At 38.1% G+C, this 14,341-nt stretch overlaps 1 protein-coding gene across 1 annotated transcript in view; it reads left to right on the top strand.

Moving 5' to 3' along the window:
* The window catches only part of CFAP58 (cilia and flagella associated protein 58), a 70,423-nt gene that overhangs the window by 22,083 nt on the left and 33,999 nt on the right, over nt 1–14,341 (top strand). The window contains exons 6-11 of the mRNA XM_026069670.1: nt 947–1,141; nt 3,376–3,513; nt 5,688–5,847; nt 6,700–6,782; nt 7,938–8,129; nt 12,511–12,672. Coding sequence (XP_025925455.1) covers nt 947–1,141; nt 3,376–3,513; nt 5,688–5,847; nt 6,700–6,782; nt 7,938–8,129; nt 12,511–12,672 — 930 coding nt within the window. The remainder of the gene's footprint in view (nt 1–946; nt 1,142–3,375; nt 3,514–5,687; nt 5,848–6,699; nt 6,783–7,937; nt 8,130–12,510; nt 12,673–14,341) is intronic.

Below are 14,341 nucleotides of genomic sequence, written 5' to 3'. Positions count from 1 at the left end.
CTGAATCTTGCCAACTTAAATCCTCTGACATTTACTTCATCAGCCATTAAACTTACAAGATTGTTACAACATGTGGAACCACCTCCCATTCTCCCAGTATGAAGTTATTTTCCTTCAGAATTATTTATTTCAGACTGCTTATGTTTTTTTGAAGATCCTGTTGAAGACCCTGTCAGTTCTGGCAACTTTTCATCTATGGACTCAGAGGGAAAGGAATTTTTAGTTCAGGCTTAACACAGCAAGTAGCATCTTTCAGTTGCTTATCCCTGGATGAACTCAACAATTTCATGTGGATCAACCCCCCTGTGGCTCTTCTCTGCTGATTCTGCTCCATCACATTTTTGGGGAGGGAGAGAACAGAAGTCACAAGACAGTCTATTATATATGAGAGAAAGCTCCTCTTTCAAAGTTCCTGCAGAGGAACTTTGAGAGCAGAAAGACAGAGCAGTTGTGAAAATGAACATTGTTCTGATGTCTCTCCCTTTCCTTTACAATCAGTGTGATAAGTGTTTCCGCTGGTGAGATAGAAAAATCAAAATAAAAGTACTTGAAATACAGCATGAAACCCAAGTTAGTTTTAAGTCTGTATTCAGAAAATACAACTGTACAAGTAACTTAAAACTGAAAATCCATTTCTGCCACTGTATCTCCAGAGGAATGCTTTTACATCTGAAATCTATCGGACCCTTCTGCTTGGATGGACTGACTAATGCTTAAAAAGTTCTTGTCATCAATAAATAGAATCCCTCATGTAGGTTTTTTAGTTCAGCCACTGGAGAACGTATTTAGTTCTGAGAAGATCTTACATATTCCATCTAGTAATGGATACAGTAATATAGAAGCTCTTGTTTTCAAAATTAAGCATAGTAAAAGGTGCAGTCAGAAGTCTTGTTTTCCTGAAYAAAAAGCAGCAGAACTTTAACTTTTGTCTTGTCTATTATTACAGCTTCAGCAAGAAATCCAGTTACGTCAGAATGAGGCAACTCGAGAGGCTCGAAAGAAGGAAAAAATGGAGAAGGAGCTGAAAAATCTTCTAGCTGAAATGGATARCAAGCAAGCTGAGATTAAAACTTTACAGCAACATATGCAGAAAAACAAAGAGGAGCAACTAAAAGTGGAACAGCATCTAAAAGAGCAGAAGGTAGGGTATGTGGCACACTATATTCATCAGGTCTAAGATTAGGGTCAGATTTCAAAATAAAAAGAAAAGTGACTTTTTCATGAAGGGAGAGTGAGGAAGATTATTTTAGAGTCAATACATTTTAATAAATAATTCATTTTAATATACGTATTATTTTATTAATAAATAAATAAATATTTAAAGCTTGCTGTCAGACTTCAGATAGAATTCCTCATAGAAATCAGTAGTGTTCCGCTTGGATCGTGATGACTTTATTGGAGATCATATTGAAAAGRCCACAACAAATAGGACAAAATCCATGAAGAGCATGGGTGATCTAACGACAGTAGCAGGAGATTGCCAGGTTGAGTTTCTGGCATATATTCCCAGTTTTGCCACTGACTGACTATAGTACCTCTGGTAAAGTCATTTTACCTCTGACTCCTTTTTTTCTTTGTCACAATAACTTTTACCAACCTCTTGAGCTTGTGGAATAGTTGCTGTCAAAGGGCAAAGAATTGTCTTAGTACACCTTTTTGATTGATTTCTCCCCTTCTGTTTCCAAACACTTTATCTGGAAATGTCCTAACATAGTGTTCTGCAAGAGTTTGAATTTTCAGGTTTTCAGTCTATTTCCCCTGACTCTGAGAAACTCTCTGAGAAGCAATTTCAGTAAATGGCAGAAGAGATCTCATCACTGTAAAACAATCCTACCTCGAGGGAAACTTCCTTGAGAGCTGTGTGCATCTTGTAAATTTATGGCTGTTCCTTCCCTTCAGGTCCCTGAATTGGTGTGGGGAGAGGCCTGTGACAATTATTTTGTTATGTCAGCATGGAGTCTTAATAAAATACTTCACATAAAGAGATAAAGAGAAGATTGATTATTTTTCTGAAGATGACTGAATTGGATGCAGCTTTTGAGGGCAGAGCTCCATGATCTGCTGACATAATCGTATTTTTTTAAATGGGATAGCTACAATTCCTGGTTCCATTCCATTCTTCCTCCTCCTTTCTTTAGTCCCTTTTAAGCTTTCTAAATGCAGATTTTAGGGATGTTCAACCTATCCTGGACACTAGTAGTTCACATAAAGTGCAGTGCCTAGGCTAATTGGCGAGGTGATTGTAGTATCTTCATTGCCCCTGCTGATTCAYGAGGTGTCTTTGGAGGCACTGCATCGTGTGCTGCAGAAAGGCTCCCCAAAGCAGAGGCAACACTCAGGTTATCGATGTGCAAGCGAAGGTGATTGAGCTATTGCACCGTAATAAGGTTACTGTTTATCAACTGAGTTGTAGCTGGCTATGATGCCTACCCTTGTTCCGCTCAAATTTATAATAAAGTATCCTTGCTTGCGCAATAGTGAAGATGGTTTGATGCAGCAACTATATGCTTCATCCCACCCATGCCCAAGTCTCAAGAAAGAAACCCCTGAAACACAGTGTAATCCTGACATTTGTAATGCAAGAAACAGTATTTTCACTTTTTGCATTGTCTTCGCTCTCTGCATGCATTTACAAGAGGGAGATCTTGCTTCCCTTCCTTTAATTTTTTTTTAAGAGCATAGTACATATTGACTTTATCAGTCTGTCACGCATGGATGCTTAAACTCAAAAATATGATGATCATTCTTTCCTCACTTATGGTGTAATGTCTGTTAGGGGAAGTCCCATCAAGCAGAAGAAAAGACTGGCAGTTCCAAAATTGAAATATATGTTCTCCACATAAACTATGAAACTGCTGTTCTGGGCTTTTGACTGAAGACAAATTAGAAAGGAAAATGGTTGTGTCCTGGTCTTGGCAAACCGTGTGCTCAGAGAAATGTTATAAGCATGTTTATGTAGGATTTGCTTGCTCAGATAAAGAGCTCCCCTGCCCTCTGCTGATTGAAGTCATTTGAATCTCATATTCATTTGTAGTGATTATATACAGCAAGTTGTTGTGTTATGTGATGCCTGCCAAATGCCAAACAGGAATTAAAATATTTATCTACCACCTGTGAGGGAGACCTACAAAGCTCCCAGAAAGAAATGACACCAGCTGTGTTATTCATTAGAAATTATCATTTTCCCTAGCCAATAAGAACATTTATCATATTTCACRTTAGTAATTTCATCAGCAATAATGAGTGGTTTTTAACCAGACAACAATCTGCAGCAGCTTTTATCTCCTGGGGAGACAGAAGGTTCTGCCTTCATGTATACGTAGATGTTGTAATCAGATTAGAAAAAATTAATAGGATTGTTCTTTAATCTAACAGATCTTGAATGAAAGAGCTGGCAAGGAACTTGAGCAATTTCAGATTAGAAATAATAAGCTCATGCAGGAGAGTGAGCAGCACAATATGATGTTTGAAGAAGTGATGCAGGATGTCCAGCAGAAGACAGCGGAACTGAAAGTAAGTACCAGAAGATGTATGTATCTTACCAGCCGTATCCCTGACTGCAGTCATACCGCTTGGGACAAGCATGGTCTCTGTTCCTGTGCTGATAGTTCCCAATTGGTACTTACAGGGAAATCTGAGGATTATAGGAATAGATCTGGCTCTCGTCTGGTGCCATTCTCTCTGTGTGAGTACCATGCTGTAGACTCCAGCCATATCACCTGAAAGCAGAGCACTCATGCTGCTGGAGGAGTTGTGTTTCATACAACACATAAGCCAAAATGCTCGAAGGGCTGTGGTCGTGGAAGACCCACGGTACCTTTGACAAGCACAAAGTCTTTTTTTGGATTGCATGATCTTCAGAGCAATGACTTTCTTATAGTGATTAACAGAACTTAAATGTTGCCAAAACCCATTAATAAATAGTAATACATTATAAGAACAGTATCCTGGATATCTTCCACTGAAGGGCGTTGCTTCCTATGCTACTATTTCCCCCCACCGCAGGATCAGCTAGAGAAGTTATAAATAAGCTGGTGTTTACATTCTGATCTAAATTGTTTTCTTGACTGACTTTACATCGTTAAACGGTTGTTTTGTACCACTCCAGAGGTAGCTGAATTTCAGCTGGAGGAGGATTAAATGATTCCTGCTTATGATTTTTGGGGTAGTTTGAGAGCATTTGTGAATAAAGGGTGATGTCTAAATGTTAGTTGTTATTACTTTATGGCTACCATATCTTGCATTTTGCAGTTAAAACACTAAGTGTGTTAGAAAATAGGGTAGAAAACCATTATCTTATCAAGCTTTAGTTAAGTATAACCATTCACCTAAGTAAAGAGGTTGTTTGCCAACAGAGAGCTTTTTTGAGTAGGCACTGTTAGTCAGAATGATAAAAATTTACTACTGACAGATTAAAAGCTCAATTCAGAACTAATGTGACACAGAAGATCCTCTTTGGATCCTTAATGGGTTATATGGTAGGAGTTTGTTTTCTGTTGTATTTTGTTGGGCAGATCGGAGGACATTTATATTACCTATTTAAGAAACTAATTACCATGTCCTCCAGGTCATCTGGCTTTATCTTTCTAGCAATATCATCATTGTTTAAAACTTTACAAAGTGTCCAACTGAGCTTTAAGTATGGGGCTCTAGTGTTTTGAAAGGAGGATTCTAGTTCTATAATTTAATCCTAACTTCAAGAAAAGTTGATGAAATTGATAGAGTCATGCGCATGAACTTCTGGGGGAAAAAATTAGAAGATGCTGCCCAGTTATTATTTATGCCAATTGCTAAAGCTTCCAGGAACCCCAGTCATGAGAGGCCTTCTACTTGCAGTTTAATCCTGCAGTCTGCTGAGCACCTCTAGTACGGTGTTGGGCAGCCCAAACTGTCAAAGTATTCATAAATCTCTTGAAGGTTATTGTAGTCAGTAAAAGTTGTGGAGATTCGTATCCTCCCAGGAGATACTCACATGGAAGGATTCTCCATCTTACAGAATCAGTGTCTGAGACTGTAAATGGTATGCTGTAGTCTGGGATGGCTGTAAAACCTAACAGTGGCACTGAAATCATATGAAGAAGTTATGTTTACTTCTTGAAAGGCATAGGATATATTTTTGTTATGATTATTGGTTGTAGTTCCTGGTAACCAGTTCCTGCATTTTCGTGCAGTGTATTGATTGATTATTTTCTCCTCTGGTTACATAGCAAATGAGATGAACGCTACGTTTTGCTTTTGCTTTAAAGCCATGGGTTGTAACAGGGATGGGGATAATAGATACCTGCTATTAGGGACTAACGAGGGACATGGGAATTACAGCATCGGATCACACTACAGATATCTTTCTCATCACAGTCACTGTCACTTGTTAGGAAAGCAAAGCTGACTGTGTAACCTACAGGACTRATTTTGTAGTGCTGCGTATGGTTTGCAGCTGAGGATTTTTTATTGATCATCATATCCYTGAGGCATAAGATTTGATTATCATTTTCTTTGCCCTAGCTGGCTTTGTTTAAATTATTTTTAATAGGGTTCAATTATCTAATCATCTTCTCTCAAGCCACCCACAGCACTTATGCCTTTTCTTCCTTGGGCACTGAATTGCACAGAATAAGTATATACTCAATTCAGAGGCATTTTCTTTTTGTAGATTCCTTCTCTCCCCATTCCTTGTTGCTGTTCTATAGGTCAGAGATGATGAAGTGACTCAGATGCGTCATGAAATTTCTAAGCTGAACAAAGTAAGAGACGTTCTCCAGAGTAAGCTGCGTGTTGCAGAGGAACAGAAAGTTGATACAGAATATGAGAGAGACACCCTAAAAAACCAAATGTCTGGACTAGAGAGAGGTAGGTGTCTAAGTGATGAATGGATCTGTCTTCTGTCCTTAATTTGTTCATTCAAAGTACATCTTCCTCTTAAGATCACTCCCCTTTAGTGCCTAGTATGAGACTATATTAATGACAGTTGGAGTGTAGAGCAGCCTTATATAAAGCTTTTAAAGTTATAGGATTTTTACAGTGCAGCATATATAGGGTGAAAGTACAATAGACATAACTGAGTGTTACGGTGTGCCAATTTGTGCCATGTCGCATAGAGAGTTGCCCTCAACCTACCTTTGTTTCTTAGCGTTCCAGTGCATTGCCTTTCATTAGCTGCAGTGTTACTGTAGCAGGTTTTAATTAATTTTACAATGTAATGAAACCATATTTCTCTTCAGTTTTTAATAACATTTTAATAGTATATGTACAGTGTTAATCATGACCCATGTTAAGTAGTTTTAACTCCACTGAACCCAATAGAATCACACTGGATTTGACATAGAGAGATTAGAATAACTCTGAAAGTCTCTATTTTTGAAAGTGCCTCAACTTTTGGATGCTTGTTTTGAAGTTTCTTGAAAGGATCTGATTTTCAGTGTGCTCTGTGATTTCTGAAAATCCGGCTTCTTTGTGGTATCTGTGTTTGAACAACCAAATATAATGAGTCCTCTATCATTAATCACTGTACCTGAGTTCTTCTAAGTACCCAAATAAATGCTAATGTCATTAGCTGATACCTGAGTCTGCGAAACCTTATCAGAGCTAATTGAACTGGTCATATAACGTTAAGGCTTTTTAAAAAGTCCACTAGGTGTTTCTGTATTTTTACCAGTGTGCAGTTTGAACCCAGGATTTATACACTTTCCTCCTTGTCTCTAGAATTGGAGGCTGCTAAAAAGCAGGCAGAGATTGACAAGAAAGCTATAGATGAGCTTGTGAGGGAAAGGGACATACTGAACAAGGTGAGCTTGCTTTGGTAATGCTGGTAAGCAGATCTCTTGCCTTGAGAGTGAAATGCCTGTTGTTTGAACCCTCACAGAGAAGCACATGTATGGTAGAATAAATAACATTCTGAGTGAGACATGGATTTCCTTAACTGGATGCTTATGCTGCTGCTTTTCTATGCATTGAAATAGTATTAGTACTCATAAGCACAAAAGAGATTTTTAAGTTTTAACATACAAACCATCAGGGAGTTCAAAAGTGATACATGTGTTCACCTTTATTGCGAACCTGTCATTTGATATCCTGAGTTGATTACTTCTCTGCTTTTATTCACTGTAGCATGCGAAGTTTAATATTAACCTAGGCAAACTGAGACTGCACTAGTAAAAGAAAAAATGTTGGTGCATCAGATATCTGTTTGTCAGGCTGTGTTAATTCTAAACCTTCCTTTTAAGTCCGTTTCTCATACTGATCATTTTCTATCAGTCCAGGGTTCTTGTACTGCATGATAGCATCTCATGCTTATGGGCACTCCTAAAGTGGAATCTAGCAAATTTAATGCTAAAAGATGATTTCTGAGTTGCGTCACTTAGTACGGATTCATTGTCCTGCACCTTGACTCTAGCAGGGACTCGGATTTTGGAGAGAGAAAATAACTGTTTTGTAGTATGGAAAGAAATTTTAAAGAGAGACCAGAAGATTGATTTTGTAAAGACGGTATCTTAGTGTTCTCTGTTTAATCCCTATGCACAACTTCTAAGCAAAGTTTGCTTAATTTACAGTCTGAACCCACTATTTAGGAAATGTGAAGGAAGAGTATTTGAGCTCATTTGTTATTTTACTGGCTATTGGCATGCTTTACAATCTAAATGCCTTGAAGCTGATAAGGTTTGTCCAGTCCTTCATTATATCCTCTTGTTAACAGTCCTATCCATTTTTCTGTAATGCAGACACTAGTGTTTTAGCTTCAAATCACAAAAAGCACTGCCAATAGGAGTTCAGTTAAAATTTTTTATCATATTTGAGGCTCAAGTATTTCAACTGAGCAAATTAGGTAAGGGATAATACAGTGGGAATTCCATAGTTCACTTAGACAATGACTTTTTTTGACAGAGTAGTGGCAGTGTTGTTTTTGCAGCTCAAGAGTCATTATTTTGTGGTTCCCTCTGCAGAACTTAGTCAAGGCTACCGGTGCCACTCAAAAACAGATGAATTTGGTGAAGCTCCATGAACAGTCCAAGAAGAACTTGGAAGAAGAAATCCGGAATTATAAGAATGAAGCTCAGAAACAAAGGAAGATTATCTACCAGTTGGAGAAGGAGAGAGACTGTTACATCAATGAAGCAGGTGAACTCAAACAGAAGGTAGGAACAGTTTTTTGTGTAAGTGGTTCTCACCTCTCTTACTCTCAAAACTGTAAAGATCATATGTTGGTTTCCTTACATGCCAGTGGGAGGAAGCTTACATCAGTTGCCTTCAGACAAATTACAAAGATTTCTGCTTTTCAGTGCATAGTGCCCTGTACTGTGTTTCAGGTCTCTCTGGGGGACCTCATCGATGGGTGTGTTGTATGAGAGGCTTGGAGTGTGGCCACATATTTCTCTTCATTCATTCACCTCTCATTTGGGAAATGAAACTGGGGTTGGTGTTTACCCCAAGGCCTCTGCCTTCTTATGGCTGAGTCCCACAGTCAAACCTCTTGTATGCAGTTAGAACTTACTCTTTGATTTTTCTGTTTGATCTGCAAAGGGCCTTATCTTGCATACTGCTGGTGTCCTCAAATTCCATTGAAACCATTGGGAGCTGACAGTGCTCAGCATCTTCATAAGTGACTCAGCATTTTGAAGGACTAATTCCAATATGTAAAACCTCAGCTACATCTGAACATATTCARTTTAGTCGGCAAAACAGGGGTTTTCTGGGAACGTCTGCAGAGAAACACTGCATAAAGTTTGTGTTGTCTGCTGCCCATTATTATGTGAAACTTTATTCCTGAAGGTATGYTCAAGAGTATGATTGTAACATCTTCCATTAATTGCTGAAGATCATATTGAAGGGCCCTCCAAGAAGGTCATTGATTTACTAGTATTAGCTTTCAGGCTGTTTCAACTCACAAGTTATTTGCTATTTTCTTACTTTATAATTACCTTTTGCAACTTCATGTGACCAGGAGCTTTTAAATCATTTTTGAATGATACAGGCTGCCTTGTCTGGCTTACCTTGTGTCATTTCCTTGGAATAATATTCCRCGGAAGTGAGATTTGTCTTTGTTGCAAAGTCATATTTTGCATCTTTCCTTCATACTGCATTTAACAACATAGATCTGAGTTAAGATCTTTGTAAACTAGGGCTGGGCAGTAATTCATAACACTGAGAACTKCAAGGCTATTGCTTTCAGTTCTGATTACGGTTGCTCACAATATTTTGAGGGTGAAAATGACGTGTTTGCTTGTTTTCTTTTCCTTTTTTTTTTTTTGTTCCACCACTTTGGGTGCAAATTTTCTGACACTTACTACAAGGCAGAGCCTCAGTAAATAGGTTGTGACACTTGAGCTGTTTGTAGAATGATGCCTGCTTTGAGACTGCAAATTTCCAAAGAAGTTTTATGCTTCTGTGGTTCACTAATGGGGCAAATCCTGATTCAGCTTGCAGGTGAAGAGCAGCAGGAGTAGTACTGAGCAGGGAGCATGTGAAACAATAATCTTGTCTCTGCAGAGTTTCCCAATATGAAATTACTCATTGTTYGGAAGGATAAAACAGGGGAAAAGGGGTAAAAAGAGGTGAGAGGATCAGAATTATTACATCCACTAGATAATACTTAGGTTCACTATTTGATCCCTTCAGCTGGGTAACTTGAAAAAGTGCGGCACAACTTATGTAATACAGGAGCCATTTCACAACTGGTGAGAAGTGGGCTGCTGATGGGCAGTGGTTATACAGCCAGTCAAGGCTCTTCCATCACCTTTTACCACCTAGGAGAAATAAGCAGCCTCCAAAGGAGCTCAGTGTGCACCTTCCGAATTGTGGAACTGCTGGTAAAGAGCCAAACCCATATACACTGAAAGACTTTTGGGGACTCCAACAAGGCAGACAGAGCCATGCTGGCTCTGAAAGCCATCCGTTTATTTAAGGCACGACTGAACCTATAAAGCTGCAGAATTCCTCTTTCAAAATCTTCATTTATTCCTGAGTAACTGATGAATAGGGTCAGCAAAGTTATATCCACAATGGTAAAGGATTTTAATGGTGAGAAGTCATGCTAGACTTACTAATCCAATTATTGGCCTGATTGATTGACTGCTCATTTGTACCATTTTTAAGCCAGTGTTACTTGTTGAATAGTGTTACTTCGAGATTAATCAGCCCAAATGAGAGAAAAATCTGCCTATTTGCTCCTGCTTGTGTGGCCTGTATTACTGATTTACAAGTGTTAGTAAAATATTCCTTTTTTCACCTGGAAATCTTAGATTATGAAATCTTAATTTCCCTGTGGCAGGTTTAGGCTGCTGGAAAGGAAGCAGTCAAGCATACACTTCAGTCCCACCTGAAGTGTTCCYTGACCGTGCCTCATGGGAAGGCACAAAAACCATCTCTGACACATTGCTTTTCAAAAAAGCCATTTTAAGTTTAACAACATGTCCAGGAAAATTCAGAAACAAATTTCCGTTTTTTAATATGCATCATTTCTGGCAAAACCTAATGCTCAACAGGCGTATCACTAAGACAACGGGCAGGACTTTTCAGAGTGGTTAAATAAAGGTAAGCAGGTAAGTACAGTACCGTTACTGAGTTCTTGGGTAGGTTCACTGAGCTAAATAGGTAACAAACAGTAGAAGGTAGTTGAGCACACAGACAAAAAAGTCTGAGGCTGCAGAAGAGAACTGAATATCTAATATTTTCTGCTGAGCTTTGGCAACTCCTTACCAAATCTGAGAGGTACAGTGTGCCATCAACTCAATCAGAATAGAGGATGCTCAGCCTCCCACAGGACTGCTGGATAGGGAAACATTGCATGTATCTTTTCTGTATTTATGAAGGAGAATTATTTGAGTTTAATCATTTCTGAAAAAGCAGAGTCAGCATCCAGTGTATGAGCATCAACTTGTAAGATTTGGTCCATAAGCTTATTGCACTTATATTGCATCAAATCCAAGTTAAAGAGTTACAAATGCAGTGACCTACTTTCAAATCTTGCTCCAGCTTATTTGATCACCATAGTGCAGATTGAAAACATGCCTTATTGATTTCTTCTCTCTGATATTACTATTGGCAGCTTTTTTTAACAGAAGAAGAAAAGGCAGGAGTAGGTTATAAACTGGGATTGTGTTTTTGTATTGCACTGTAAGCAGTTCCTGGGATCCTCTGCAGCCAGCTACAAATGTGCTGGAATTGTATTCCTGCTGCTTTAATAAAACTTTCTATATTTARCTATCGCCTATCTTCCAAGTTGTTTGGAGGTACCTGATGGAATAACCAATTAATTAAGCTCCTGCCCCATAGCTAGACCTCTCAAGACTTTACAGTACTGCTTAGAGCAAGGGACAACTCTCCCAATAGCAAACTTTGCAGTTATTGACTCTCTGAGGTAAACACTATTATATTCTTTTGCTTTGACGTATGAATGTAAATCTCAACTCAAACTTACCTTCAAAGAGGTTCTCTCGCCCACATTTTGTCCATAAGATTCCCCAGCTTTTTTTTTAAACCCTTTGATCTTTTTGCTGGCTTTAAGGGTGGCATTCTTTCTCCCTCATGCAGTGAACCTGAAAAATGATGTTGCTGGCAGATGTGCTTCGTAATTTTTTTTTAAATTTTCTTTCTTCGTAATGTTGAATTCCAATTGAATACTGCTTGTTTGTGCTTCTCGGTTGTCAGCTTTATACAGCAGGATGAAAGATATTACTTTTTTAAAAAAACATATTAAGAAGCCCATCATAATGATTAGCAAATATTTGTATTTTTGCACCTTTAATATAGTAATTCTTATTCTTATGGTGATAACTTTTTAATAAAGGCATCTATCAAATTTTCTACTTTCATTTTTTTGACAATGCATGTGATCATCTTCTCTCTACAGTCTACAGTCTGTTCTCCCACATTCTTTTTAGCTCATCTCACTTCATTATTTTCAGTCCTTCATGGAAGCCGTTAATGGTGATTTCCTGCTTATTTAGATCAAGTGAAAGTTTCATTAACTGAATCTCTTTTTATTGTAATTATGTATCAACTGTTTGTGATCATCAGCAGTTTGTGATCAGGTGTTGGTTGGGTTGTTAGAATTTAACTGTATTTCCCACTGGAGGAGTATGTGCAGGACTTCTTGGAAAATTATATGCATTTTTATCCTTTTAATCATACAGTTGATATCCAAAAAACCGTACAAAATCTGGCCTTGCTTTATAAATGACTTAAGGTTTTTCCTGATGAATGCTGTTTACATTGACTTTTTTGAATCTGCTTGCTCACTATATTTTCATGGCTTATTTTTAAATTAACTATGTGCACATCTATAAATTTTATTCTTGATTAAAACCTACGCATGAGATAAAAATAAAATCTTCCCCCAAATAAGCTATCCAGAAAGGTTAAACTCATACTTGGACTGTAGTGATTTTAACTATAGCTACAACTTTTGATCACAGGGATTTGAAGTTGTCACCTTAGATAAAAATCACAAACTCGGTCTCATCCTAATAATATTGTGATGATACTTTAATCGTGTTCATTTCCTTCTTTTTGCTCCAGGTCCTCCAGCACCTGAAAGATATTGAAGTGCGGGAAATGCAGATCTGTGACTATGAGAAGAAAATAGAAGAGTCTGAGATTAAATTAAAACAGCAACAAAACCGCTGTGAAGCTGTGAGAACAGAGAGGAATCTGTACAGTAAAAATCTGATTGAAGCTAAGGTAGAAGAAAACTTTTTTCCTTGCAATTCTTTCTCTGCTGTTTTTTTTTTAAATCTAATTTAAATTTATTGAAAGAAAAACTCACTGGGTAAAATGCAGAATCAGTTTCTGCATTCCCATGTGTTTTGGGGGAATTAATATTTTAGGTCCCTGACAGTTTATCTGGACAGTATCTCTTTGGACTGGAAACTGGAATTCGCAGCCATCATGTGGCAATAGCCCTTCTTCAAACCAGGCATAAAGATTGTGGTACACTGGAGCTATGGATTCATAATGCTTTATCAGAGAGAAAACTTCTTCCTTTCCCTCCTGACTCTACTCTGTTCTATCCCTTTAGGAGTAGTCTGTGTGTATGGGAAATATGGGTTAATGGGAARAAGATTGCTTCCTTCGCCCTATACGTGTATGCACATTACTGTGAGTCAGTCATTAATGAGTTAGAAAGCAGAGGGAAAACTTTCTGGGCTGAAGTAGAATTTTCTGGCAGAAGTAAATACTTCCCTCCAGCTCATTCCTTTCAGGGAGTGTCGTTTTCCTCAGATAATGATTCTCTCTATTATTATCTTTTCCTTGGGCATCTCACTAACAGTACTAGAAGAAGAGGTTAAAATCACTTAAGAATACACTCTGTTATTCTGATGTAAAGATCTRAAACACTACACGAATCCCATTGTAATTGGCAGAGACTGGGACTTTGGGTAGCTGTGATTTACAGCCTTGGGTTATTTGAGAATAAGGATTTATAACGTAAACGTATATAGTAGTTTATGAATTTATACTCTGGTTTGAACAGGCAGCAGGATGCAGATGTTTTGCTTGAGAAGCAGACAGGAATGAACAGTCTGARTTCCTGTCCTACCCTCTGCTTGATTTGGTTAGGAATGAACTCATATGCCATTTATGTGGAATGATTTACTTGTCCTCTTACTGCCTCTCGTCAGTGGAAGTGGTGTTGGGGTTCTTGCTGTTCCCAAACAATCTCTCAGCCGAAATAAGGCTGAAAAGCTGCAAAACTGATTTTAAATTTTTTAACATACTGCAAAAATTTGTTTACTTACAGGGAACTGGCAGGTATGTGCTGAGCTGGAAAATGAAGCAATGAACTCTTCAGCTCATTTTGTAACTTTTATAAGGCTTTGCATGTTATATGCATATCCATAGTACTTACAGGAACCTCTTCATGGTTTTGGTCATTAGAAGCTGTTATTTAGACTTGAATAGCTTACTTGATTTATAGTAAAAGCTTTGTAGAAAGCCCTATGTGAGAAGACAGCTGGGGCCGAAAGATCTTTTTGATTGTGCTCTCACCATGTTATATATAKCAATGAAAAAATGGCCATTCATAGTTCAGGTAACAGACCAGCCAGCCGTGAAAGAAAAAAAAGGAGTGGGAGGTTGTGTGAAAAACTATGCTAAATTATTTTTTCTTTTGGGAAGTAAAACAAATTTGCACAAGCTTGTTTAGATAAAGCAGGATGTAGGTAGTTCTGGATCGCTTAATACGAAAAGGCCCCTGTTGCACTGCCCACATTGCTAGTGGCCCCCAGGGTACCATAATCTCCAGCTCTGTAAAATTTCATGAAAAAAGACATGTTGGCAGACCTTCAACATGAGATAAATATCTGATRCTTTCATCCTTGGGGTTTCTTTTGGCATTAGGAGCTCGTTT

This window comes from Apteryx rowi, unplaced genomic scaffold (assembly GCF_003343035.1).
Source record: "Apteryx rowi isolate R43461 unplaced genomic scaffold, aptRow1 scaffold_3, whole genome shotgun sequence".
NCBI classification, from domain to species: Eukaryota; Metazoa; Chordata; class Aves; order Apterygiformes; family Apterygidae; genus Apteryx; species Apteryx rowi.
This window is presented reverse-complemented; position numbering and strand designations above follow the sequence as displayed.